Source organism: Rhinolophus ferrumequinum, chromosome 3 (assembly GCF_004115265.2).
Source record: "Rhinolophus ferrumequinum isolate MPI-CBG mRhiFer1 chromosome 3, mRhiFer1_v1.p, whole genome shotgun sequence".
Classification (NCBI taxonomy): domain Eukaryota; kingdom Metazoa; phylum Chordata; class Mammalia; order Chiroptera; family Rhinolophidae; genus Rhinolophus; species Rhinolophus ferrumequinum.
Genome location: NC_046286.1, coordinates 16505306 through 16532317, shown reverse-complemented (window position 1 = coordinate 16532317; position 27012 = coordinate 16505306). Strand labels below are relative to the sequence as shown.

Here is a 27012-nt window from a genome sequence, read left to right as displayed (position 1 = left end):
TCATACCTCTGGATGGATTTCCAGCACAGCGGAAGACTCCCTGACTGTGGTTACCGTGTGCAGCCTAGATACAGAGGAAAAATTAAATTTAATAGTATTTTATTTATATATACACAGGGTGCCAAAAAAATGTATACACATTTTCAGAAAGGAAAAACTATTAAAATTGTAATACTCAGTATATACCGATAACAAATGATGAATACAAGTCACGTCAGACTTCGGCAATGACAAGAGGTGCTCAAAGTGGTTACCATCAGCGTCCAGACACTTCTGATGATGGCGAACTACTGCTTGAGCAACGCTGACCAAAGTGTCTGCTTGCATACATATTTTTGGCACCCCCGGTATATATACACACACGTATATGCATTTATCATGTCACACTGGACTATTATAAAGATTATATGCACAAGATGAATTAAAAAGAGATGAAAAACAATAATTCAGTTTAGAATTTTCCAAGTCAAACAATCCCTTGTGTAGAGCTTTTCAAAAACAAGCCACTTGTTCATGGACTATTTCTTGTGCCCTAGTGAGTTTGTTGTTCTCTAGCAAAAAAAATCACTGCATACAAATCCTTATCTACCACTCAGTTGGGCCCTGTGACCCATCTACTAAAAGCATTCTTTGGAAAGACTTCATTCAAACTAAGGTAGGCGGGGAAGTTTGATTACAATAGCAGTGCCAGAACTGCGGGCTTTGTTCTTCTTTGTTCTTATCTTCACTAAAATCCTGAAACATGGGGAATGTTTCAGGTCTTCACCATATACCACCAATGTCTTTTGAACTTTATATTCCATCTAAGACTGGCCTAGCATCTGAAGTGTGGTCCCCCTGTCACTGACAATAGGTGAGCATTTGTCTCTATGTAGGTGGGTGAAAGCCTGTGACTCCATGAGCTGCCCTGCTTATGTTTTCCTTTCCCAGGCTCTGGTTCTCTGCCTTTCAACAATGGGTGTATATGAGAATCACCTGGAAAAGTTAAACAATCATACAACTGAATCTCAGGCCCAGTCAAGACCAAATAAAATCTAATCTCTACAGGTGGAGTCCAGGCAGCAGTAGTTTTTCAAAATCCCCAGGTGTTTTTTAACACGCAGCCAAAATGGGGAAGCACTATTTACAAAATACAGGAAATTGTATTTGGATACCCAGGGGTGGTGAATAATAACATTTCAAAAAGGGCTCTTAGCCATAGTTTTTCCTTTAGTTTATTGGCTTCTACCAAAATCTCAAGGGCTCAATTCAGAGGGGGGGAAAAATCAGTTAACTTTTAATGAACTGTTACGGTTACTCAAAATTTATTTCCACAATCTCATATTCAACACATTAGCTCTTTTATTTGAAATCAAACTATTCCCCAAGAGGGCCTTCCATTAAAAGCAAATACATTTCAGAGCTCAGAAAAGGAAAGAACATAGATATCAATTAATTCAGTTTAATTCGATTTAATTGTTCTGGTAGTACATTAACCATTCAGGATTGGCTTCATATCTCTTCACTTCACTCGATGGGCCCCCAACGTTACCCACTTTCTTAGTTTCTTAATAACAACAAAGATAAACAAGATTTTTTTTTCTTCTTTGGAAAGTTAATAAAAGAAACTTCTGGTGGCCACTTCTGCTCTTGCCTGAAGCAGATCCTTCTAAAATCTGCAACTCATCACACCTCTTCAACATTCCTTCCCAGAAGATGTTCAACCTCTAGAATCCAAGGTCTCCTCCTTGCTTCAGCACTTCTGCCTGCTCTTTCTACCAAAACCTGAAGCACTGGAGTAAGGAAACAGCCCTTGTCTTCCTCTGGCAAAGCAATTGCCATGTTTCGTATAAATAGCTAATGGGAGCAGGTGAACTGAACTACCTGGTTGATTTCTCCAAAGGTTTGTAGCCCTAAGTCACTTTCTTCCACATAAATTTCCCTCTTTTCATTGTTGAGTGTTGAATATTTATGTGCTGCTCACACTTGTGAGCGAATGTGCAGAACACCGAGTCAGTCTAAGGCAAAATTATGAGGCAGGTGAAATTTGCCTTCAGTCATTTCTGTCAAATTCCCGTGTCCTTCAGAGGCAGAAGTGCCCTATTATTTTCTCTCATAACTGCTCTATTAAAAGTATTCTTTCTACCTGTAGCCATAACAGGGTATTAATAGTCGATAAGGGCAAAGTGTTATTACTTCCGAAATAGGTACATTTTTAGCATTTGAATTTTTTCAATTCAACAGAGACGGCGTTAACCACCAACAATGTGAAAAAATAAGCACTAACAGTTGTTACCCAGCCCTTTTCACATGTGCATTTTGTGTAATTCTTACAATTTAGGAAAATGAGTATTGCCATCAGCTCATCCCAATCCTGGCCTCTAAGTAGTTAATTTGCCCCAAAATAGAGAGTTATTGTGTTAGGTTGGTGCAAACGTAATTGCGTTTTTTGCAATTATTTTTAACCTTTCAAACAGCAATTACTTTTGCTAATAAATAGCAAGATTGACCTGAAACACTGGTCTTCTACCTCCAAATTCTATTTCTTCCCCTGCACCACAGCAATATTGACAATACGACCTTTTCCTTGTGCCTTTTTTATTATCTTTTTTATTTGATCCTGTACCTTCATGGTGAGGAAACTAAAGGTCAAAAGATTGGTCACTTACTCAAGCACAGTGAAAGAACAAGATAAAAGCCACCTCTTCTTACGGCTAATTCTACCTTTTATTTCTCTGTTTCCCACTTACTCGAGGAAAATAGTTTTGAAAAATAACCAAACTTCAAATGAGTAAGAATAAAGGGGGCTCAGAGAACCTACGGCCTTCTCAACATGCCTCACCTGAGACCACAAATTCAGGCGCCTGTTCCACCTTCCACTGCTAAGACTGGCCCTGAGTGGGCACAGAAGACCTCCAATAGTTCTCAACTCTTTACTCACCCTGAGCTTTCAGGAAAAATCATACTGGATCTCCAAAATCATTTGTTCATTGTATAGTAGAGACAGTGTAGACGAACGAGAATGACTTTTGAAACCCAAAAGAACCTGAATTTAAATTTGTGCTCTGCTACTTCCTAGCTGTGTAGACATGGGCAGCTCACTTGACCTTAACCTTACTTGAACCTCAGGTTCCTTATCTGACAAAGAGAAAGAATAACATGGGGGCTTTTGTGAAAATAAAGAACCTCGCAGAGAGTAAAACTGTCATCTCCTTTCTCCCCTTCCTTTGCCTGCCCTAATCTTATATATTCTTAGCTAATGGTAGTAATGTCCCGAACAAGAGACTCTTCCTGTTGTGAGAACTTAATTTGGAATCAATGCCATGTGGACCAGTACTCTTTGTGTAAAATTGGTTTGGTCCCAGATAAAGAAGAGTGATCGGTAATGGTTGTTCAAATGGACACGGTTTCCTATCTTAGTTGCTCTACAATCAAAAACAGAATTACTTTTCTCTACCCACGTCATCAATCCCTACATACCTGACTACTTGATTTCCAGAATTCTGATGAACAGAAAATAATGCCTTCCTTACACTACTCCTAAGTGACGAGCTCTCACCCTAAGAAGATAGCATATTGAAGCCCATGGCATTTGGAAACAAAGAGAATATCACTCATTTCTGGCTTTTGAAATTTTACCTGAAATCTTCCAACGATTTCTTCTTGGTTGCTTTCAAACCACCAGTTTGGCAACAAGCAAATTTGTAATCGATGACCTGGTAAATAATGGGGTTGTACATCGCTGCTGATTTTGCAAGGAGGGTTGGCACCACAGAGAGTTGTATGGGGATGGAGTCTGGCCTGCCAAACGCTGACCACACAGAGACCACTGCGTAAGGAATCCATGCAATCAGGAAGCCCGCACAAATCAGCATGGCCACCTAGTGAGAGAAAGCAACATAGCACAAAATCAATACCCAAGGTGAACATGATGGGTGTGGGGAGGAGCAGGTAGCCTAGTTACACCCAAGAAATTCTATCCATTTTTCCCCTTACCTTCCCAGTAGGAATCATTTCATATGGCCCTCTGAGATGTTAGTCCATAAGAAGGTATTCAACTCTTTATCTCACTTACCTATCCCATCTATTCTCTACTCCAGAATTTGAACATACCCCAAATCCCAAAATTTAACCCTATGAACACTGTCAGACTGTGCCTTCAGTTGACAGGAAATCGTGCTAAAAAGACATCAGTGCCCCTGCAATTTCCAGACTTCTCAGCCCATATTCACTTAAAAACTAGATGGAAAACATGACATTTTTAAATCACCCATATTTGCCTCAGGAAACTTAGAAACTCTGCCCTTATTTGAAATCTGATATGAATCTTCTACAGAGATTTCTATTGAATGTTATTTCTTTTGGCTTACGTTTTGTTTTGTTTTTAAGTTTGAGGCTCAGAAGGTGGAAATTCACCAGCTACAAAGTAAAAGGGAATCACTGAGCTTTAACCAAAGTGACACAGTTGTACAAAACAAGACTTTTCCAGGGAGCATTTTTCTCTCTCACAAAATTATATTTACTTTAGAGGCCTCTTAACTTTCAGACCAAAGAAAAATTAAAAATAGGGCTTAAAACACCGTTACAAGTTTCTCACCATCTGCAATTCAATCTCCTTAGTGATGTAATCCTAATTAGTGCCTTGTAACTACCATGTTTCCACAAAAATAAGACCTACCCCAAAAATAAGACCTACCCTGAAAATAAGCCCCAGTGAAGATTGTCAGCCAGACGGATGCATTTAGTACATTATGACGATGTTCCAGAAGAAGATGACATGACTGTATTTGAATAAATGTAGATTGTTGTCCATGAAAAAATAAGACATCCCCTGAAAATATGCCCTAATGCGTCTTTTGGAGCAAAAATTAATATAAGACCCAGTCTTATTTTCAGGGAAATACAATATAAGACCAGGTCTTATTTTCAGGGAAACACGGTATCTACCTAAGCCTATAGATCATCTCACTTTAATTCAAGAAACCCTTTTTAGAAAGTACAGCTGGTGCCTGAATTGTATCCATGGAGAATACAAACTACTACCATATAAAGCTGAATAGGATTTAAGTGCCAACTCAGGAGGACAAAACTACATGCTTTGGGACAGATTCAGTTTCATGAGGGATGTGGCATATAACCTGCACGTGGGCAAGTGGACATAAAGGAATACTAGTGAGACTAGCTGGGACAAGGACATAAACAGGTATGTGTGAGGTTTGCATAGGAAATATGGCAGTGAGCAATTCACTTTGATGTATGAGAAAGTAACAAAGGGAAACGAAGCTGGAAAGAAAGCTTAAGCAGATTAACCTGCAGGAGAAAATCAGGGGGCGAAAATGTCGTTGTTTACTCATCCAATCAACAAGTATTACTGAGCATCTCTTACATGTTTTGTGTTGAGCATAAAGCAATGAACAAAGTAGATACAATCCTTGCCCACATAGAATTTCTACTCTTAGCAGGTTTGTTCAGGCAACAGTCAACTCAACACATAAGAGGGGACTTAGAGTATTGACATTGACAAATGAAGTCCAAGCGCCGGTTTTAATTTTAACTGTCAGCTATTTCCGTCCTCGGTTGAGAGCAAGTACACTAACTTCAAAGTATCCTTAGACTGTTATCTATTTGAATATTCATTCTATAAGATAAATACAGTTAACTCCTCACTTAACGCTGTGGATCGGTTCTGCAAATTTAAGTGAACTTACTTATAATAAAACCAAGCTTATCATGGGCTAATTGATATAAATAAGAGTTAAGTTCCTACAGCATCTTATCAATATTATAAGAAAATGACATTGAACAAAACGACATTATTCAAGGACCTGCTACAATGCAACTATATTCGAATTAGCCCTCTATGTAGTAGACAACTGGCTTTATTTGTTTGTGTTTAGTTTTGTCTTCTCCGCATACCCTCTACCTGAGAGTATCACCAGCCTCCCTTCCTCCCCATGTGCGGTTTTATGGAGTTGGCATCACAGACATTACATGACCGGTGTGACCAGAGGACTGCATGTCCCTGGCTATAGAATAAGGAACAGGGAGGGACACAGGACTAGAAAGAGCATCATCAGAACTATCTTGGGATTTTACAAGGGAATTCTAGGAAAAGTGGGCCTTCCTTTCACCTTGGAATTTCCTAAAACCCTGAGAGGGTGTAAGGATGGAGCTCTCTGAAGTCAGGGGCCACTTTCTCTTCTCCCCACCCCCTTATTTAAGAAGTAAAAACAATTCCCAACATCAAGGTCACGCATGACAAGCTAGTGTGGAGGATAGATGATGAGTAATGAGACAATATGTTTTATCAATAAAGCAGCAATATTTGTGCATGCTTTTTTGTTGTAGACATTTAACTGGATAAGTTTTTCTTATAACAAAGTTATTTGTGTGCATATGCGTTTCCATATGATTTTGTGGGAGGAGAGTCTTGTTCTACTTGACCTGTGGAACAGCCTGTCAGTAGGGTGTGTTCGCCCTGGGAACCCCACAGGTGTGGGGTGTGTCAAGAAAGAAGCATGGGAAATCGACCTTAAAGTCTCAGGTTCTAAAATTTCACCAATAAGTTCAAGGCTCATCTATAAAAATTCACTGTAGCAGAAAAACACAAAACGACAACAACAACAAAACAACCCTCAGCAATATTTATTTTGGTCCATCTTGCAAATAGATAACCGAATCCCAAAGAGATGAATCAAATCCACCCAGACCCCCTGTACATCCTGTGTTAGGGTCCTGCAGACTTGCTTTGAGGTCCTGAGCCAAAATTCTCACCTGCGCTTCACAACTATAAACGAGGCCTGATGCACACACGCAACTCTCCAGCTTGCTTACTTTTCCTTTTTTCTGCAGAACCTTACCCAGGAGAGAGATTGTATTTGGTTTGGTCTGTGTGAATTTTGTTTGTAAATGGAGCAGAGGCCTCAACGCTCCTACTGAAGGTATTTTTTTCTAAATCCCCAAATAAACAATAACCATATAAATAAAGCTTGCTTTAGCAGATGTCTGGGAACTTAACATAGCTCCATCCTTCCTCCCACGGTGAATCATAGGATGATTTCATAGTATCTTAAGAGCTGTTTTCCATGTTGTTGCCAAAGCCATTGATGAAAAATAGATTAGCACTTAGCCTGTGATATTTTCTACATTCAATGCATATTTCCTACTTTTATGGGCGTGTGCAATGGGCAAGGACCTAAATGGGGAAGGACTTAAAACATTTGCATCACGTTATTCCTTTTAAAAGGATATAGGAGAGTTAACTATACTGTCGTTTTTAAACACATAGCGAATGAATCAGTGTGGTTTTTCTGAGATTAGAATAAAGCTAAATACTTTAAATTGAATGACTGGAAAGCAAGTTTCAAGCAGAAAGAGTGACAAAAGCCTAGATTTAAAAGATATTGCAGAATGTTACGTATGTTTTTTGAAGTGAATACAAACTTCTCATGTCAAAATATATTCCCAAAATATTAAACATTACAATATTTAAACTATTTTAAGAAATACTCTACAAAAATTTCAAAAACTGTCATGCTACACTCGGTTTCCCCAAAACTTTCTACTCAACTTGGAGTGTGTTTAATCATTTCCTCAGTTTGTTCTTCACTTTTTTCATTTCTAAGTGTGTCCTCATTTCTATTTTCCAAAATTTCTCTGCCAGATATCCTTAAACCAGTTCTAACACAGGCACCTACCTTCAGGCACATGCCTTCTTTTTTGTTTTCTAAGTAGTTTCATTTTTAATTGCTTCACTTTTATCACTGCCTTTAGGTTCATTGGAAAAGCATGAAACTTCAAATTCTTAATTTAGGCCGTTTTTGTGGGGGGAAATTCACCAAATATGTTTTTAGCGTCTACAAAAGATTCACACATCCGCAACCCAGTTCATTTCAAATACATCTCGCTGCAGAGGACCATGGGATAGCAGCACGTTCCAGCTACAGTCCAGGCTGGCATCAAGTGTGACATAAGCAATATTGTCCATAATCACTCAATTGCAATGAATAAACCAATTCAAGCAATAATAGAACAATAAGGGTGAAAGTAAATTCTCCAATTTATACAAGGCTTTGCCTTTGGGCCCAATACATCTGAACCAGTCGAGCAGAGGTTTGCAAGAAGGGGTGTCCTTCCTTCTGTGTGCTAAGGTAGGGTAGAATCATGGAAAAGTCACTGAGATGGAGATACTCTGGAGTTTGGATTCCAATCATGTTTCAGCTCCACCAACCAATGTGAGTGGGACAGAATGCCTGATTCTCTAAGAACGGCCATTGCAGTTCCTTCCACCAGGCTCCTTTGCCCAGATATGAGTCAGACTCCAGCCAACATTTGAAGCTGCATGCCACCTTGAATAATGAAATAGACGAGAGGAGGACATAGAATTGACATGGCAGTCAAAGCTTAACAGGAGGACCCAAGAGATGGAATAAATTCCCCACCAATAACAAGATTGAATCACATTACAGTAGCAGCTAGACTTCTAATAAGAAATACATTTCAGTGGCTGGGATGAGATAAGGTCACAAGAAGAGAGATCATCACATCTGTGTAGTGAGAGAATAGGAAAGGGGAGAGTCTGGGCCTGCTTCAGAAGAGCGTGCAATTGACAGGAGCATAGAAATGATAAGATTGGGTTTTTCGGTCTTGGGTCTAGCTAGCAAGTTTATAGATTTGTTCCAGTAATAAAACTACTGCCTTCCGCATGCAGGCAGCCTGTCATTGAGTGCTACAACCAATGGCTGGAGGAGGGTGGGGAACTTGACAGCCATGACCCACCTTCTTTGGCCCTCAGTTCCCTCATCGATATTAAAACAAGGGTGGTGATATTAAGCTTTCACACCACCTTGAAGATATGAAGTAAGTCAACAATGTTAAGCATGTCTAGTCTGAGTTTCTTCCTTCCTGCGGTTCCAAGCTGAATGACGACTAAGGCCGGCTGTCCCAGACCCTCCTTTATACACTTACAAAGAAAAAAACTTTTGAGAGCTTTGATGTGTCTGCCATCTGTTAGCCCTGGTTGTATTCCAAATAGAAAATATTAATTCATACTTAAAGAAAAAGAAGCAGAAGGAGGATTCTCCACTTCCCTGTTGCAATTTTCTCAAATCTTAAAATACCACTAATCTATAAACAAGCAAAAGCTATTTGAAAGAAGAGAATGTAAACTGGGTCATGTCACTCTATGCATCTGTGTTTTAGAGGTTTGGTTTAAAACTGAACACAGTATTCCCTGCCTAGGCAGTGGCTGGCTTAAAGAAGAGCAAATGTAAATTTATAAGCATCTGGTTCAACATAAAAAGGGGGAGTTCACTGCTCATGAACGAAGGCCCTTGAGGTGGGGATACGGTGACGCAGAGAGGAACAAATACTCAGATGGAGAGGCCAGGTGGTTTTAGTAATAAAAGCTATTGCCATAGATCTTTAAACAATCCAACCAATCTAGCCATTTTCATAGAACCTCAGTGTTTTAGAAGGTAAATTAGATATCATTTAATTTCTCTCCATCCTTCCTTTCACAGATGAGAAAACTAAGGCCCAGAGAGATCAAGTAGTTGGCTCAAGGTGAATCAGTCAAGATTTTGGGTTGCAAGCAACAGAAATTGACTTTGGCTGAGTGAGACAGAAAAGGAATGTATTGGTTAGGACACAGCATCACTGCAAATGCTGGACTTAGAATTGAAGTAAATGACACAAATGATACCCCAAACTATGAGCTATACTGGTTCTGATGCAAAAACCACTACTGCTGTAGCCATGGCCTGGGGAGTGATCTCCCTGCCCTTTCCTCTGGTGTCACTAGTTCCTGAGACAGGCTGATGTGGCTGGAGCCTAGGGTCGTAACTATACTCTAGCTGCAAGAGAATCTTAGAAAATTAATAACTGGCCTTTCTGTATCTTTTACATTGAGACACCATCTTTGCTCCTCAGCAAAACACAAAATGTTGGAAATTCCCCAATATGAAAATTCTAGACATGGAAAGGGATTCAGCCACTGGCAACCAACAGAATAATAAATGTCACCTATATGAGACTATATGAGACTTCTCAGTGGGCTAATGTCAAAAGTGAAATTGATCACCTAGCTTGAAATTCTTTCCTTCAACAAATTGTGTGTATATATACATATATATATATATATATATATATATATATATGTATATATATGGCATCATCTTAGGTCCTGGGGACACAAAGGGAACAAAATGATATGGTTGTTAACCTCACAGGCCTTACTACTAGTGGTAAAACTACGCATTGATCAAATAATCACAAAAATCAATACATAATTGTAAACTAATTACATATTGCGACAAATTCTAAGAAGAAAAAAGAAAAGGCAGTATTAAAACATTATAATAAGAAGACTAATTCAATTCCGGGAATGCTTCTCTGGGAAGTGACGTTTATGTCATGAAGAAACAGAACAGAAATGAACTATGCGGGTTAAAAAAAAAAAAAAAGGCAACACAATTCAGCTTTCTCACAAACTACCCTTAGAGTTCAAATGGGGTTCCCTGAATCTGAACCCTCAATGCTAAATGATACCTGATGAGCAATACAAGAGCGGGGTCATTTGAGGGAAGCAGATGTTTATGTTTATGAGTTTTAAGAAGACTTCACAATCACTTTAAAAGAACAAAGCAAAACAAAATGTCTCCTCAGGTATAAAAGGGAAAGAAGCACTTAAGGCCAGGGGTCAAGGCACCCAGTTAACATTCATCAAGGTAATTAAGTTAACTTAGTTTATTTAGTCACGTATTCATCACAGCAATCTTAATTAAGCATCTAGCAGGCACCAGGCATTTGGGGGCAGCAGCAAATACTACTTGTCCTCACCTAGCTACTGTCTTGCGAAAAAGAGCAACAGCACAGGATTCAGTAAATTAAATGTGCCAAGTGCTCTGATGGCCCATAGCAGAGGGACTTCGACGAGGCCGGGGGAGTCGGGGAGGCTTGCTGGTGGAAATGGGGAAATTCAGAGAAAGCCAGCTACCCACAGGATCTGGATACTAACTATAGGTCTGGAACATTATACCGTGTTTCCCCGAAAATAAGACCAGAGCTTATATTAATTTTTGCTCCAAAAGACGCATTAGGGTTTATGTTCAGGGGTGTCATCCTGAAAAATCATGCTAGGGCTTCTTTTCTGGTTAGGTCTTATTTTCGGGGAAACACAGTAGATTATCTTCGTGTGTTAAATGAATAAATATGAAGTACCAATAGAATGAGCATAATAACATTTGGAAAAGTTAATCTATGCTTCTGGTATTTCTTTCCTGTGACTCTACCACCTCCCTCATTAAAGCAGCAGCGAGAGTGTTCAAGACCTAGGGGGAAGGTTTTTACAAGCAGAAATACCCAAAGAAGTAAAACACTCGTTTCTCAGCTCCTGAGTTTCCAAAAAGAAATTTGAAACTTACAGGAGAAAATAATTGAGAGAAAAGGGTTTCGAGTGGGATAAAAACAACTCCGAGTATCCCCAGCCCGAGGTTGGAAAGACCGTAAGCTTACAGTATGATGCACGTGGATGTAGGAGCTAGTTTTCCCATCACAGCCTGGGTAAGGAGCCCACAGGCCGAAGGTGAGGGAAGACATCAGAGAAACTGGTCATCGAGCTTGAGAAGCTGTCCTGAGGCTACTCCACTGAGCTGAGCGTGACGGGCCGGCCAGGGATGGATTTGGGGGCGCAATAGACCCTCAATACATTTCCAGATAAGAGAGCAGAAAACATGTTTTTCACTTCCCAGGGTCTTAACCAAGCTCCCAACAGCCGCCTGATGGGTTTCGATCCAAGGATGGGGAAGTTGCTGGAATGGCTGATGAGCCTAAAGAGACTTGACAGTTGGAACAGAAGGATGCAAGGTGACACATTACAACTGATGACAGAGACCAGAGGAACCTTACGTATCTCCACAATACCAGGGTCCATACAGGACAACAAGCAGAGCAGGAGCCCCCACCCACTGGCACTACTGAATTATAACGACCTCTCGAGAACTTATAGATAGACTGAGAAGAGGAGGAAACCCCCTGATTCAACTGAATTCATCCTGATTATTAAATACCATTTGCTTTACAAAGTCAAATGCAGGCATAAAAATGAGATTATACTGAGTCATAGAAATATAGAGAGAGGTTTTTTAGTTTCCTTTTCTACCCCCCGTGGAGGTTTTTTTTTTGTTTTGCCCACCTCTGCAATTTCTGTAGTCTGTGAAATTTCAGCCTGCTTCAAAAGTCTAGCAAACGCCATGTTTTTAAAAATAAATTAGAGGGAAGCTACAATGTGGAGAAAGGTTTATAAATAAAACGTCAATTTTTTAGTTGACGAGGCCAGACTGGCAAAATGCAGACCCAGATAATAACCCACCTAGAAATAATTAGAGTACACAGAAAAGTAAATGATTTTGATCCCAGAATCCAGGGAGGTGTTCTTTAAATAATAAACTTTTAGACCAGGCTGTTCTGAAGATCAGAAGCACCAAGTGAATAGGCAAATTGCCAATCCTGAGAGGTAGCTGAATGGAGGAAAAGGCTTCTAAGACCATGAAAAGACCCAGTGTGAGTTTGTTTCTATTTATTTTTACTTAGTACAAAGCACCAAGGTCAAAATTAAATAGTAAATTAAAATAGTTTAAATTTAGTACAGAAGATGCCACAATAGAAAGTTGTGTTTATTTTTCAATGTGAGTTCAATTTTGACTTATATTGTTTGCATGAATGGTAATAATTTGAAACATTGTATATTGAGGTTATTTTAATATATTTTGTATGTGTATGTGAAATATAGACAAGATATACTTGTATAATATTATAATATAGACATTGTATATAATATAATGTCATTTAGTATATATGTTAGAAGCTACACATAAAATAAAAGCATACACATATATGCCTACACCTTTCATTTAACATCTCCTTGGTTCATCTGGTCTGGGTAAGTCTATTTGATCTCTACAGTCCAGATCAAGGCAAATGATAACAAACCAAATAAAATGGTGTGTGCTGAGCTTCCGGCACAATGAACTTCAGAAGCACTGACTAAACAAGCTGCCCACCCTCATGAATACAGGATACACAAAGAACAAGATGCTAGGGTATTCGTAAAACCTCGCCATGAGTGGACAGAATCAGGCAATTCAACTAACAGGAGAGAAGATGGTGAGGAACAACAGACTCAGAGAACCTGGAGAAGGGCCTTATGGGTATGAGGATCCAGACTCACTGCGCAAAACCGTCAAAATGTCTCAAGGCCAATAACACTGGGGATGGCAAGAAGAGAGAGTCATGTGATATCTCAGCAGCATCACAGCAAACTACAGGGCTTCAAGGTAAGCTAAAATCCACATACCAGTATCACAGACATCATGTTGTTTCCCTGGGTATACATCCATAAACTATGAAAAAGGAAATTTTTTATCATTGCTGCATATACCCAGTTCTTAGAATAGTACTTGGTACAGAATAGGATTTGGATTGAATATAACTCACATTTAACTTGGATTAAATTATTTGGATTAAATTGCTCTTTTTTAAAAAAAATCACAGATAGAAGCTAAAGGAAGAGCAGCAAATGAGTAACTTAATTCATGTTCCTACATTTTATGGAAATATTTTTCCTACTGTATAGCCAATTATAAGATAGAAGTGGATCCGATTCCTGACTCTGCATTTTTGTCCAGGAAGAACCACTCTCTTATCAATGTAGATTTAAAGTGATGAAAGCGTCCCTCAAACGGCTGTCTGCTCAGCATATGGAGTTTAGGGAGTGAAGGTCAACTGGAACCATCAAGAATCTCTAACTTGAAAACTGATGGTTTCCAGAGGGAAGTAGGGTGAGGGATAGCTGAAAAGGGTGAAGGGAAATAAGAGATATAAACTTCCAGTTATAGAAACAAACAAAAGTCGTACAGATGTAATATTGTACAGCATAGGAAAAACAGTCACTATTATCATAATAACTGTGTATGGTGACAGACCGTTACTAGACTTAATTGTAGTGATCAGATCGTAAGAAATATAAATGTGGAATCACTATGTTGTACAACTGAAACTAATATAATATTGTATGTCAACTATACTTTTAAAAAGAAAAAAAGAGTCGCTAGCTCATCCTGTGCAACCAAGAGATCCTAGCACAACTTCAAAAAATCTACAATTTAGAGAGAGGAATATTACTAGGATAAAGGCTCTGACTTATTAGGAAGCCTTTTCTGGTCGAGAAAGAACTGAGACAAGTGGTCTCCAAAGTGGGCGTTAAGGACACCTGAAGGTAGGGTATCAATCAACATGATTGATTAGGATACCAAAAGGAATGGCTGGAACTTCAATCTATACCTATTTTTATCTTTAAAATATAAGATATAAATTCAGGAGTGCTAATATTAAATACACAGTTTGATGGTATTACCTGAATGGCTTACATTGACGGTATGTGCCAAAAAGTATTTTTCAACATCAGGGTGAGACATGATGAAAGTGTAAAGACCACTGCCTTAGTCTTTACCAGAATTCCTAAAAGTTATAAAAGAGAGGAGGAGCTATGGTTTCTTTGACACTTTCTATGCACCAGACGACAGGATAACATGCTTTATCTTATTGAATCTCTACCACAACCCAGTGAGATAGATGTTACACACATGAAAAAATAAAGATTTAAAGAGGTATCTAGCTCTGGGGCACAAACCTGGCAAATGTCAGTGATGAAATTAAAACCCTAGTTTGTTTTCAAATTGTCTGCTCTTTTTCTTACACTACAATATCTACAGAGATGCCAACTCTGAAACTAGCATTTACCAAGGGACGCAAACCTACGAAAATTGCTCTTGTGTTAAGTTTCCAACAGGAAAGCAGAAGTGGAAAGCTCTTACTCCGTAAATAATGCCAGGGAGCAGAATATCCCCAGTCATGCCCACCAAAGTCCATACAAAGCATTTAATATTGTGAGGCATTTTGTGATTCATAAAAGTTATTATTCTTATTACTGAGATAATTTTAAGAACCAGTAATATTTTATTCAGTAGAGAGTATAGTTCCATTGCACAAATTTGGTAGATGTTAGAAGTGTGTGTGTGTGTGTGTGTGTGTGTGTGTGTAAATGAGAGACAGAGACTGAAACAGAGACAGAGAAAAGAGATACTACAAAGGCTTAGATAAATAATAACAAAGTTCAAAAATACATCCACAGTAGAGATTCTAAGTTTTCCCAGTCTTCAACATTCCCTATCCTCTTTGCCCTATGAAGTTTAAATGATTAGAAAACCCTTCTGTAAATTATTATGGCAGTTACCTTGGTCAGTTTCATTTCCAGCACATGGTTGCCATGGATCCGACTGTCAAAATGAGCTACTTCTTTAAAGGAGGACTTAACCTTGGCAATGATCTTCACATAGGAGAACACGATCACAGCCGTTGGGAGTACGAGGCAAAAGAAGAGGATGTTCAGGATGAAAATCTGACCCCCTACTGAGGCCTGGGCCAGCCACCAGTCCAGGGTGCACGAAGTTCCAAAGGGCTCAGGTACGTAGTCCCCCAGACCTACCAAGGGCATGGTGGTCCAGAAGGAAGCATAGGCCCAGATGACTGCCAGACAGATGAAGGCATGCTTTCTTTTCAGCCAAACACCTGGAGGTGGAAGAAAATCATTACCAAGATATAATCTGCCCTCCACCCAAATACCTCCCCTTGATATGTCAAATTCCACATCCAAAGACTTATGCCAGTGGATTCTGGGAGAAGTGGCCAGATAATTGAAGCCTAAGGGAAAGTGGAGGAAAGGGAGAAAAGTTCCAGAGCTGGGGCCCTTTTTCCAAGAGAATAAAATTGGAAGTGATTTCACAGGGAAGGTTTTCTCTAGGCATCGGGGAGCTTTAGGAGGACGTAGTGACCGAAGCTGGGTAAAGGGGACAGTAAAACGATCCAAAGATGCTGAAGACAAGGCAGAATCTTCAGAAAGCATCCAAAATGACCTCTGAGATCCAATCCAACACAAGAGGCCAACTGTAGAATATTAAGACTGAGCCCCCAACAGCATATATTTGGGTCAAAACCTTTGAGAGAAGTAGGAAATGATAAGATATTGCTTGTGTCTTTAGAATACCCTTCTCCCTAAAGCTCCTGTGTCTCTCATCTCATTTGTCTTCCTAAGCCCTCATCCATGGGCCAAGACCATGACTGTGCAGTGGGACGTTTAAGTCGCTGACACTGCTTGGTGAGAGCAGATTTTGAATCTTCCAGCGTTATTAACACAACAGTCATGCTCCCACGGCCACCGCGAGAGAGGTAGAGCATCGAGGTAGATGGTATCGTGTTATGCAAAAGTAATTCTGTGAAAATACTTTCAGGAAAACAAAACCCGAGCTCTGTTCCTTAGCACTAGTTTCCATTAACCGAAGCAGAATTCCGCAAGGAAGAAATAGTGCCGTCAGCTAAGGAAAGCTGTAAAGCATAGTGATCATTCTCCAAAGTTCAGCACAACCACCTGGTGCCACAGCCTGCACGGGAAATTGTTTCCATACCCCACTATTGCCCCGAACCAAAAGGGCAGAAGAAGTGACTCCTTACTGCTTTGGTTTTGTAGTAGCAGAGAAGAAATATCAAGACACATTCAACACAAGCCAAATGATTTCTTCAGCACAGACTCAAGGCCTATCTCTGCTTTGTGCCATGGGAAGTCTGGGGAGTCAGCAGGGCCTCCATCTCAGTTCTAGGGTTTGACCTTCACGTGACCTTTCTAGATGTCAGTGTTCTTGGCAGTTACATGGAGCAAGGAAGAATATATTGCTGACAAGTTTTCGTCAGGGTTACATGAAATAATGCAAGGCCTGTTCTGCAAGTTACAAAGAACTACATGAACATAAATTTTGACTCCTGTGTTTGTCGCCTTTAGTGCTAACAAGAAATATAACAGAGGTGCATATACTCTATTGTCTCTATTTTTCAAATACACGGCATTTTGTATTATAAAATGCAAATTTCTCGAGCCTAACCACATAAGGAGAGCACTTTTGTAAGCACAGTACTCGTGTATGTCAGCTCTTGGTTATCCATCATAATGGATACGCCGTTCACGCGAATAATTACATATATTTATGAGAATGTGCATAGCCATACGTATAAGCATTTATGGTTAGGGTTACTTAGTGAGGTGTTTTATACTTACATTCGAGTATGGTGAAAGGCTGTCAAGTACAGGAGGGAGTGGATTAGTAGGTTGGTTCTGTGTTGCTCCAGAAGTCAGAACTAGGACCAATGGGTGGAGGTTACTGGGAGGCAGTTTTGTCTTAATATAAGGAATAACATTGTAACAATGAGAGCAGACCAATCAGAGAATGGGCTGCCTTGGGCAATAATAGTAAGCTCCCCGCCACTGGTCACTGGAATTATTCAAGAAGAGGCCACGTGGCTGACTGTCAGGGTTCCTTAAAGCCGTTTGTCACATTACATGGGAGAAAGGTCCCCATGTCCCCAAGCGATCTTCTAATTCCAATCTCGTAAGACACTGTGTGCAGGGTTTAACAGCGCTTCAACTCAACTGATGAAACCATACTATTTAATCTTAGAGGAAGCTAGAAAATATATACCATCCCCACATGGAGTTATGCCCTGCAATGATTCTGGGGGTGGGCCACATCATCTCTTTGATTGACACAAAGCCTAAATTAAAGAAAATATTTAAAAAGCAGAGACATGGAGGTTTAGTATTCCTCAAATATTCCCAGGAAGTTGAACTTTTTACCTTCTTGACTAAAATCTATAGGTATATTTAAATTCTATTTGATACGACCAAAAACAAGTTTATAAAAAGAATTTGACTCTGAAGTCATCCAGAATATGTATAATTATGTAGTTTTATCTTATGGGAAATTTTGATTCAAGCTATTTCTCTTGGAAGTTTTGAACTGTTTAGAAAGGGAGATGCAAAATAATAATAAAAAAAAAATGCATGCTGGATTGTGAAAATGGTGGATCATGACGCTCCTCTCCCACGTGTATGGTTTCCTTGGAGTTTGGGACTGTAAACATTTAGAATGTAAAGGAGAATTCCACCACAGTGACAGTGTCAAGGCAACTTGATCTTTCCCATCTCAGGCTCCAAGCCATTCTCTGTCCCCATGGTCACCATCACTCTGATTGACAGATTGACAGACAAAGCAGGTTTATCCAGAGAGAGCTAATATTATTTGCTGGTTGCACCTGGTTCTCCATGTTAAATGTAAGAGCCCAATGCTTCCCTTTTGGGTTCAGTAAATACCCAGAACTCCAAGAAGCAAAAGTAATCAAAATTTATTTTAACATGTAGAACAGTCTAACCAAAAAAAAAAAGAAACCTCTAGCCCCTGACAACGTGTTTATTGCTGGTCATCCGTCATCAGTTCTCTTAGTCTCTCATCTTTCTACACCCCTACCAACACCACGGAAAGAATGGTGAGTGCTGTTTCTGTATGTGTGTCCTTTCCTGCAGGCACAGCTGCACAGCTCCCTACCTTAGAAACAGACCGTGGGATTCCTCATCTCTGAAATCATAGCGAACCTGAGTGCTAAGGAAGAGTCAGGCACATCTTTTCATATAATAACACTTACTATGCAGGGAACCAGGAAAAGATCACGGACCTAACATCCTTCCAAAGCATTGTATTTCTTTTGTTTGCATAGAAAAACATGATAGACGCTTACACATTTTATACAAGGAAATGAGACTTTTGAAAAGCATTGTGGACAAACACCAGACATTCCCAAAGAAACCTAGTTACAGAAACTAATAGAGCATTCTCTGAATTAAAAAAAAAAAAAAAAAAAAACGAAACCTACATCGACACAAGTTCAAATCTTTAAACATATGTTAGAGCCTGATAGATTATGAAAAGAAATACTCTTGTCGCCAAGAGTCTTTATATAGTAATAATAATCTTGGTTTATGACTTACAGGTAAAGGGGTACAGCTCTGACAAGCCACCTAGTTTCACCATCAGGAGATGAGAAACCTCCCTGCTTACCATAAGATAAGTAGCAGATTTTCAGGTACCGGTCCAGGCTGACAGCAGTCATGGTGATAAGACTTCCACAGCCAAAGAAAAATCCAGCCCATCCGTACCAGCGGCAGCCAATCCAGCCAAACACCCAGCGGTGACAGAAGCAAGAGATGATCGTGAACGGTTTGCCTACAACTAGAGCACCGAGCAATCTGTCAAAGGAAGTTCCCTCTGATTAACATGCACCCACCTACCTCAGCTCACTGTTAAGTTACGTCCTACTCAAACAAGAGAAAAAGCTATTTCAGTAAATGTTAGGTCCAATTTGGTTACAATCAGACAGACCCAGATTCCTGGGATTTAAACTACTTATACTTTTGGCCTCCATTAGTTTGCTGTTGTGTTTACTTTCTGGAAAGCATTCTTCTACATACTCATATGGTCCCTGACGTACGATGGTTTGACTTCTGATCTGTTGACTTTATGATGGTGTGAAAGTGGCATGCTTACCACGCACAAACTACATGAGATAGTCAACACTTTTATTATAAAATAGGCTTTGTGTTAGATGATTTTGCCCAACTGTAAGCTAATGTAAGTGTTCTGAACATGTTTAAGGTAGGCTAGGCTAGTGATAATCAGTAGGTTCGTGTATTAAGCACGTTTTTGTCAGATAGTGTCAACTTGGAATGGGTTTATTGGGAGGTAACCCCTTGTACGTCAAAAAGCGTCTGTAATTCAATTCATACCCTGCACCTTCCCTATTCAGTCCTTGTATTCAATCTTCACCCTCCCTGAAGGAAACGTGCTGAGGGAGGTCTTCAAAGCCTCCCTGACGCATCTATCAAAAGATGTACCTATTTGATATATCTGATGTATCTATCCAAAGAAGTTTCCCTAACCATATTGCACTAGGAAAACCAAATACCCGATATTCACAGTCTGCAGGTGCCAGCCTGCCCTAGCCCGCCCAGGTGTGACCCTTCCTTGGTATACAAAGGTATATAGAAGTTCCTGTTAGTTCAGCCAGTTAACATATTTCTTGAGTGCCTTCTCTAAGCTAGACACACATCTCTAGTTGTCTAGACAGCTAGTGCCACTCTCCATCTTGCTAGACTCTGCATCTTCATATTAGAGCTTCCTAATCCTAATGAGCTCTAACCCCATTGTCAGTGAAGAAACTGAGTGTAAACAATAATTGTCTTTATTCAACAAATAATTATTCAGTACCTCTTTAGTAACAATCACAGAGCAAGGTGCTAGAGGACAAAGTGGAGATCAAGATTCAGAAATTCGTTTTTTAATAGAGAAAGCAGACAAAAGAAACTGATAATTTGTCGTAGAAGATGCAATATGATGGAACGATAAGTAGTGATTAGTGCTGTGAAGAAAAACAACGCAGAGGCAAGACACAGACAGAAATTGTTTTATATAAGGTGACCTGGGAAGACCTCGCTGAAAGTATGACGTTGAGGCAGATGCCTAAATCACCTAAATTCGTGGCAGAGAACTAAAGCAAGTATCTAGAGGGAAAATATTCTAGGCAGAGGAGACAGCAAACTCAAAGCTTGAGCTAAGTGTCTGCTCCGTAAATGCTAAAGGCAGCAGAAGACAAGTGAAAGTGACTCAGATGGAGTGAAATTGGTGTCTGTTGTGCCTGGGACCCATAAGCAAAAGCTATTTTAAGCTTCCTTCTGGAGCGGAGCTCTTGATGAACCTTTGGAATGTCAGCTACAATGCCTCCCCCTTCTCTGCTCAGTGGAATGGTTCTGAATCTGGCTGCACGTTAGACTCACCAGAGGAGTTGTTTTGTTTTGCTTTGCTTTGTTTTGCTTTATTTTAAATATCAATGTCCAGGACTCCAACCCCCAGATAGTCTGATTTAATTTATCTGGAGTAAGCCCAGGCATGGATATATATATATATACTATTTTTTTAGCTCCTCATATAATTTTATATATATATACGTATATATATATATATATATATACACACACACACACATATATGTATATATATGTACGTATATATGTACACACATATATACGTACATATATATATAATTACAAGCCAATATTAGGTGTACAGATGTATAGATACCTGGTCTCTAGAATGTGCTTATTCAAGGTGCTTATAATGGAATACAGCTGACCAAGAGGAAAAAAAAACAAAAAAACACAGACATAAAATTTTTAAAGCTTTATTGGAAGTGAAATGTGTATTGGAGAGAATGCTCAGAAGTTGAAAAACGGATTTGAGTTCATCAGCGAAAGCTATCACATGGAAGAAAAGGCTTTCTGGTGAATTACTTGAAAGATATGCAGAGTAATGAGGTGGTTTGTGCAATTCTAGAGCCGACTTGCTTGGTTGAAAGCATTTTCAAGGTATCCAATCAATTAAGAACATTGTTATTCATGTCTAGTCTAATTTAGTCTTAAGCATGAGTCTCCTATGACTCAATGGTGAAGGATGTGGCTGGAAGGGCAGGTTTCAGTCAAGCATTTTCCTTTCAGTACCAGACAGAGAACCAGCAGGGGTCAGCAGGGTGAGCTGACCCAGGAAAGCTGTCATACGTGTTCCGACAGCGCCATCGCGTGGCAATGTCTAAAACGGCAGCCATTTGGCCGCCTCAATAATTCCTTGGGGTTCATTTTAACTAATGTCACAGAAAGGGGCCTGACATGTCATACTCCTCTTAATGTGCATGTTGATTCCCCATAAGAGCTCATGATATTTAAGTCTGTCCACACTGAGTATAACCTTTTTAACTAACCTAGCTATCCAAATTCTCAGTAAGAGGGCAACACATCTACTGCTGTGTGACAAATAGTGACTCAATAGGTAGAAGCTTATTATTGAGCCTTGTTTTTAGAAATTAGCAGTGGCAGAAACATCCCCTTGTGAAGAGAGAAACAAACATCAGAAGACACTTTTAAAAGGGGAAAATTTAAATGGGAAACTGTTAAAATGCTCCCAGCGTAAAGAGGAATTGATGTATGCTGTTCAAACTCCATTTCCCCAACTCCAATAACTTAAGACTATATGCTAACTAGCAGGAGGTTGTATCTAGGCAACCCTGGAATTTTACAGGTGAAAGCAAAGGGAAGTGACTTACCCCAAATCAATCATATTTGTAAAAATGAATTACGGTTAAAGAGAAATTTTATTCCATCTTCTACTTCATGGGTTATCAGAAGCCAAAGACATGGTTTTCAATTTTAGCTTCACATTAACCTTCTAATTTTAAATATCCTGATGTACAAGTAACATTCTCAACCAATTAAATCAAAAAACCCAGCCATGAATATATATATATTGAGTTTCCTACGTGACTTTTTTATGCAGCCAACTTTGAGACCCCATGAACTCAAAGCTCCCTACACTCGCAGTCAGTCCCTAAGTCACACTTAAGTGGGTCACTAGCAAGGCAGCTCTTCTCTCTCCCTATATTCACCTCTCAGACTGTCTTCACTTACCATTTACCCTTCGGAACTTACCCCCTTGATGTTCATTCTGTCAGATTTCCATAAGGGTGGAAGGGGTGTAACGAAGCTCCCAACAGTGACCTACAGCCTACCTGTAAGTTTCTATTTTCTGTATCAGTTAGTGTCTACATTTTGAGGTGTCTAAGGTATCCTGTATCATTCCAAATAGTATCCTTAGCATCTAAGATGCCTGGCACATAGAAAGAACTCAATAAATGTTAAATGAATGATCTCTTTAGCCAGACAACACTTCGTTGACTTACTACAAACTCTGTAAAGATGACCTGTGAAGGGAGAAGCAAAAGGGGATGGCAGTAGGGGGTGATCTCTGAGCCAATGTGGACTTTAGAACGGGGCATAATTCAAACCCCCACAGAAGAAACAGCAGGGTTGTGTTACCTGAAATCCCCAGATCACAGATTGCTAAATTGATAGTCATTATTTCCGCAGGTCTCAGCTTCTTCCTTCGTCTAGAAGACATATAAAGGACATACCCGTTTCCAACTGTGGACAGAATCCCTACAAAGAAAAATATAAATTCCCATTGTTAAAACTAGGATTTAAAGTTCACTTGAATATGAAACACTTCTCAATTTCAAAAATGGACACCATAGGTTTAGAGGGTTGTGAGAGGACTCTAAATAAAAATCTAAATTGAAAAGATGAAATAAAAAAAGCGTGAGTTGTGAGTGACAGGCAAGGGATGGGTGGCCTCCAAAGGGATAGGAGTCAGGGATTATAAGACTGAACTTACCCAGAAAAGGGAACCACTAACTTCCCAGTGAAGCTAGGAGGGTGTGGGCACCCCGATGGTCAGTTCTTGTACTGGCCCCTGGGGTGGAGTCTTTCCTCAGCCATTTCTATGGAGTATTGGCTCTATAGAATGCCCTCCCTCTGATAAGGAGGGTCAACCCCTTGGCTCTCGGTAAATTCTGAAGATGAAGTGACCCAAACCAAATGAGTTGCTTTCACTATCACTGTGGACTCCTGAGGGATCCAGGAGAGGCAGAGGCCAGGGAAGGCTGGCATGACCCCCTGTAAGAAAAGGGTCATCTCCTGGAGACATATCCCAGGACTTTTGCCTCCTGGGGTCACGTGGACACTGGGTGTCTGCAGCTGCTACTGGATTAGGAATCAAGGGGAAGTGGGTGACAACTGATAATATGGGTTCTCCCCCTCCCACCAAAGGGAGAGAAAGTGACCCTCAACCCACCAACCTACCAACAACGGTATAAGTGTGTTCCCACTTTTTTTATATCCTTTCATTAATAACTAATTGGCTTTGGAATTACAATGAAACTTTTTTAAAAAGTTCTTACAAACCCAGTTTAAATCCAAAAAGACCCAATCCCTACTGACTTTATTTAAGAAAAGAATACACCTACTTCCATAGCTTAACATGTAGAGTAGATTTCCTCAGGAATTCTTGCTTCATAGTGTAGCTGTGTATAAATGAGAATCTGGTACAGCTGCCTTTAGTAGTAAGGAATAAGGAGAGTATTAACAGGAGAAACCCAGATTTTTCTATTTTACTTTCTACTTCTCCACCACAATTCATTTGGGGGGCAAGGAAAGAAATGTGTGTTTCAGCTGATGGTATGAAACCACCAGGAACTAACTGCATTGTGCTCTTAGGAAGTTCTGAATCCCTGGAGTAGTGTTACCTAATGGTCCTTAAAATCCCTTTAGCTTTCTTAAGACAGAAGAGGAAAAAAATAGAAGAGCTTATGGAGTTCTAGAGCAAACCAACTAATGTGAAGCCTGCATCTCATTAAAGGAGACCAGCTAGCAAGGCACACTGGGAAATTAAAATGCAAATACGTGGCTTGAAAAATTATAAACAGATGCCATTTGCTTTGTATGCAAGAAGACTAAAAACGATAAGTATGCATATGCATTCGATACACAAAGCTCATTTAAACACCCTTTGTCTTTCTACATCTCTTTTGAGAACATTGATTTTTCCTTTCTTAAGTTTTCTTTACTAACTCTGCTTCATAAGGCTTTACCCAGTGTCCAAAGCATTGTCTATAAATAGTCAACTCTCTATGAGCTGCATATGGATTTATTCCCACAGGCAATCTTACCCGTAGGAGGTATCAAGAGGATGCAAACTTATTTTTAAGAATAGTTAAAAGAAAATAAGATTTCTAAGAAGGTAAAGACTAATGGGGGGACTTTTTAGGTTATCAAAATCCAGAAACTTTCTATTAATACAAAAATTTTAAATCTCATATGTAGACTTAATAAACTAAGTATTTATAGTAAAAGAGTAGAGGGTAGAATTGGTCTCTAACTTATTTCTCCTCCATTTCAAACTTGATTTATCTTTTCATCTTCCAGTTTTTCCCTAAGACTTCTAGTATTTAACAAAGCTCACTGAGAATGTCATTCCACTCTGGTTCCTTAAAAGGAATCTGGGTACATCCTCCAAACCTATCCTAGGAGGGGGTGAAAAACATACACAGGACCAAACCTAAGAGCTGGGTCTAGGATGAGTCCAAGCCCCTCCAGCTGACCCGGACATGTTCTGGAACATGTCTTAAGCTCCACCCCCAGCTACCTGAGTCACGTGATGTTCCTTTTGTTTTGGGGACTCTTTTTGGATCTCCTTTTCTAGCTCCATCTCAGCACATTCATTTGACAATGACTGGATTTTCTGTCCAACCTCAGGTGCATCAAGTGAGAAATTCTTTGGGTCCCCCCCACCCCTCTTGCCTCTCTTCCTGCCATCTCTCATGCCAGGGTGGAGAATGGACTGCTCTCCCTCCCTGTTTCGTGCCATCTGGGGAAATCCCTCAGGTTAAAGATCTTACTTGTTTATTCATTCCTCTCAATTGATTGAGACAAATTCAATTTATGAGATGTCTATTTTTCTGTCGTGTCTCATCATTGAAAATACTTATGTTTAATAAAAATGCAATGTGGCTTTTACTGCCAGATAGTTCCCGTGGGGACAGAGAATTTGTCCATTTTGTTCACTGTTGTTTTCCCAGTAACTTAAACAGTAGCAAAGAATGGGTTCTCAATATCTATTTGTGTTCGAAAGGACATGGAGGTCCATTTATAAAGATTTGAATTTAAATCAGTTTGATACTAACTAATAATAAAGCCAAGGACCCAGGGAATCCCTTTGCAGCAGGATTTCTGATTTCAATTTTATTCCTTTTGCCTCAAGCAATGACTACAGAGGGGTCTCCAGACTTTTCTAGTGAGTTTTGCTAATTTCAGGAGTTTAAATAAAATTCTTAGCCAGTAGAAAATAGATTAGAGAGAGAGAGAGAAAGGGAGGGAGGGAGAGGGGGAGAGAGAGAGAGAGAGAACGCTTGACCCAACATCTGAAAAGATTAAAGGCAGAAGACACACCTAAAGATGTAACCCACCTGCATGCTGGTTGCTCAAGTTTAAAACAACAATTTTAAGTTTAAGGAAAGTATGGTGGTTGCATTCTAATTGCCTAGACTAGTGCTGTCCAATAGAAATAAAATGTAAACCAGAAATGTGAGCCACATTCATATTTTATTTTTTTCTGGTAGCCACACTAAACAAAGTAAAAATATCATTAAATTAATTTTAATGACATATTGATTTCACCTAATACGTCCAAAATGGTATGTGTGGGACATGTCGTCATTTTGTCTTTAATTATCAATGAGCTGTTTTACATTACTTTTTCTAAGTCTTCAGTACCTGGTGTGTATTTATACTACAGCATGTCTCAATTTGGGAAAGTCACGGTTCAAGGAGTCACATGTGGCCATTGCATTGGATAGCATAGTCTGGAAGCACATGTACCATGTCATGGATTATACACAAAAGCCTTTGACCCTGGACTGACTTCCATTTATTACCTTTACATCTTTTCAGCTCTTCCCAAAGTCACTTAATGATGCTCTCATGATGTAACTGTACTTTACGTGAAGTAAACTCAGTGAATCCATCATCACTACAGCACTGGGCCAGAGTTTCCTCAGCGGTGAAAAGAGGATGCTGAACTAGATGACTGCTAAGGTCCATTCTAAGCTTAGAATGTTTGGATCATATCACAGTATTGTTTCACAAGTGAAAGCACTCTATTTAAAGAAGAGCTCATTATCATTGATTTTGTTATTCAGAAGACAAACCAACTACGAAGGCAACAAAAATGAAAGACAGTCTCAAGATAAATTATTTTGCTGTAAAACTTCTTTGGATTATCAAGGGAATATTTTTCCCTAAAAATAAAGATCATAGAGAGAGTCGTTTCTATGAAATGTTTGTTGAACTCCAGAATGCCACCCCATCTACTGCTTTCCTCCCACTTTTCACCTCCACACAAAATATCCGCATGAGTGTTGGAATCTTTGTACAAAATCAATATGTCACCCCACAAATTTTCTACATGCAGCTTTTCCACAGAAAAATTAAGGAAGCTTACCAATTATTGTTAAGTAAAAGCCAGCCACCAAATCCGCTTCCCAGGAAAGTTTGGAAGCAAAGGGATCACCATTCCGAAGGTAGTGTGGCCGGCCCTCGTCCTGGGGCAGGACCGTATGGTTGAGTGCCATGTGTCCTCAAGAGACCAAGAGTCTGAA

At 39.6% G+C, this 27012-nt stretch overlaps 1 protein-coding gene across 1 annotated transcript; it reads right to left on the bottom strand.

Moving 5' to 3' along the window:
• OPN5 (opsin 5) lies at positions 1-27012 on the bottom strand. Its single transcript, XM_033103446.1, has 6 exons — positions 26856-27012; positions 22838-22957; positions 18978-19148; positions 15272-15606; positions 3619-3860; positions 1-64 (listed from the first exon to the last, which is right to left on the bottom strand). Exons 1-6 carry the CDS (start codon positions 26983-26985, stop codon positions 1-3), a joined length of 1062 nt encoding a protein of 353 aa, XP_032959337.1. The 5' UTR covers positions 26986-27012.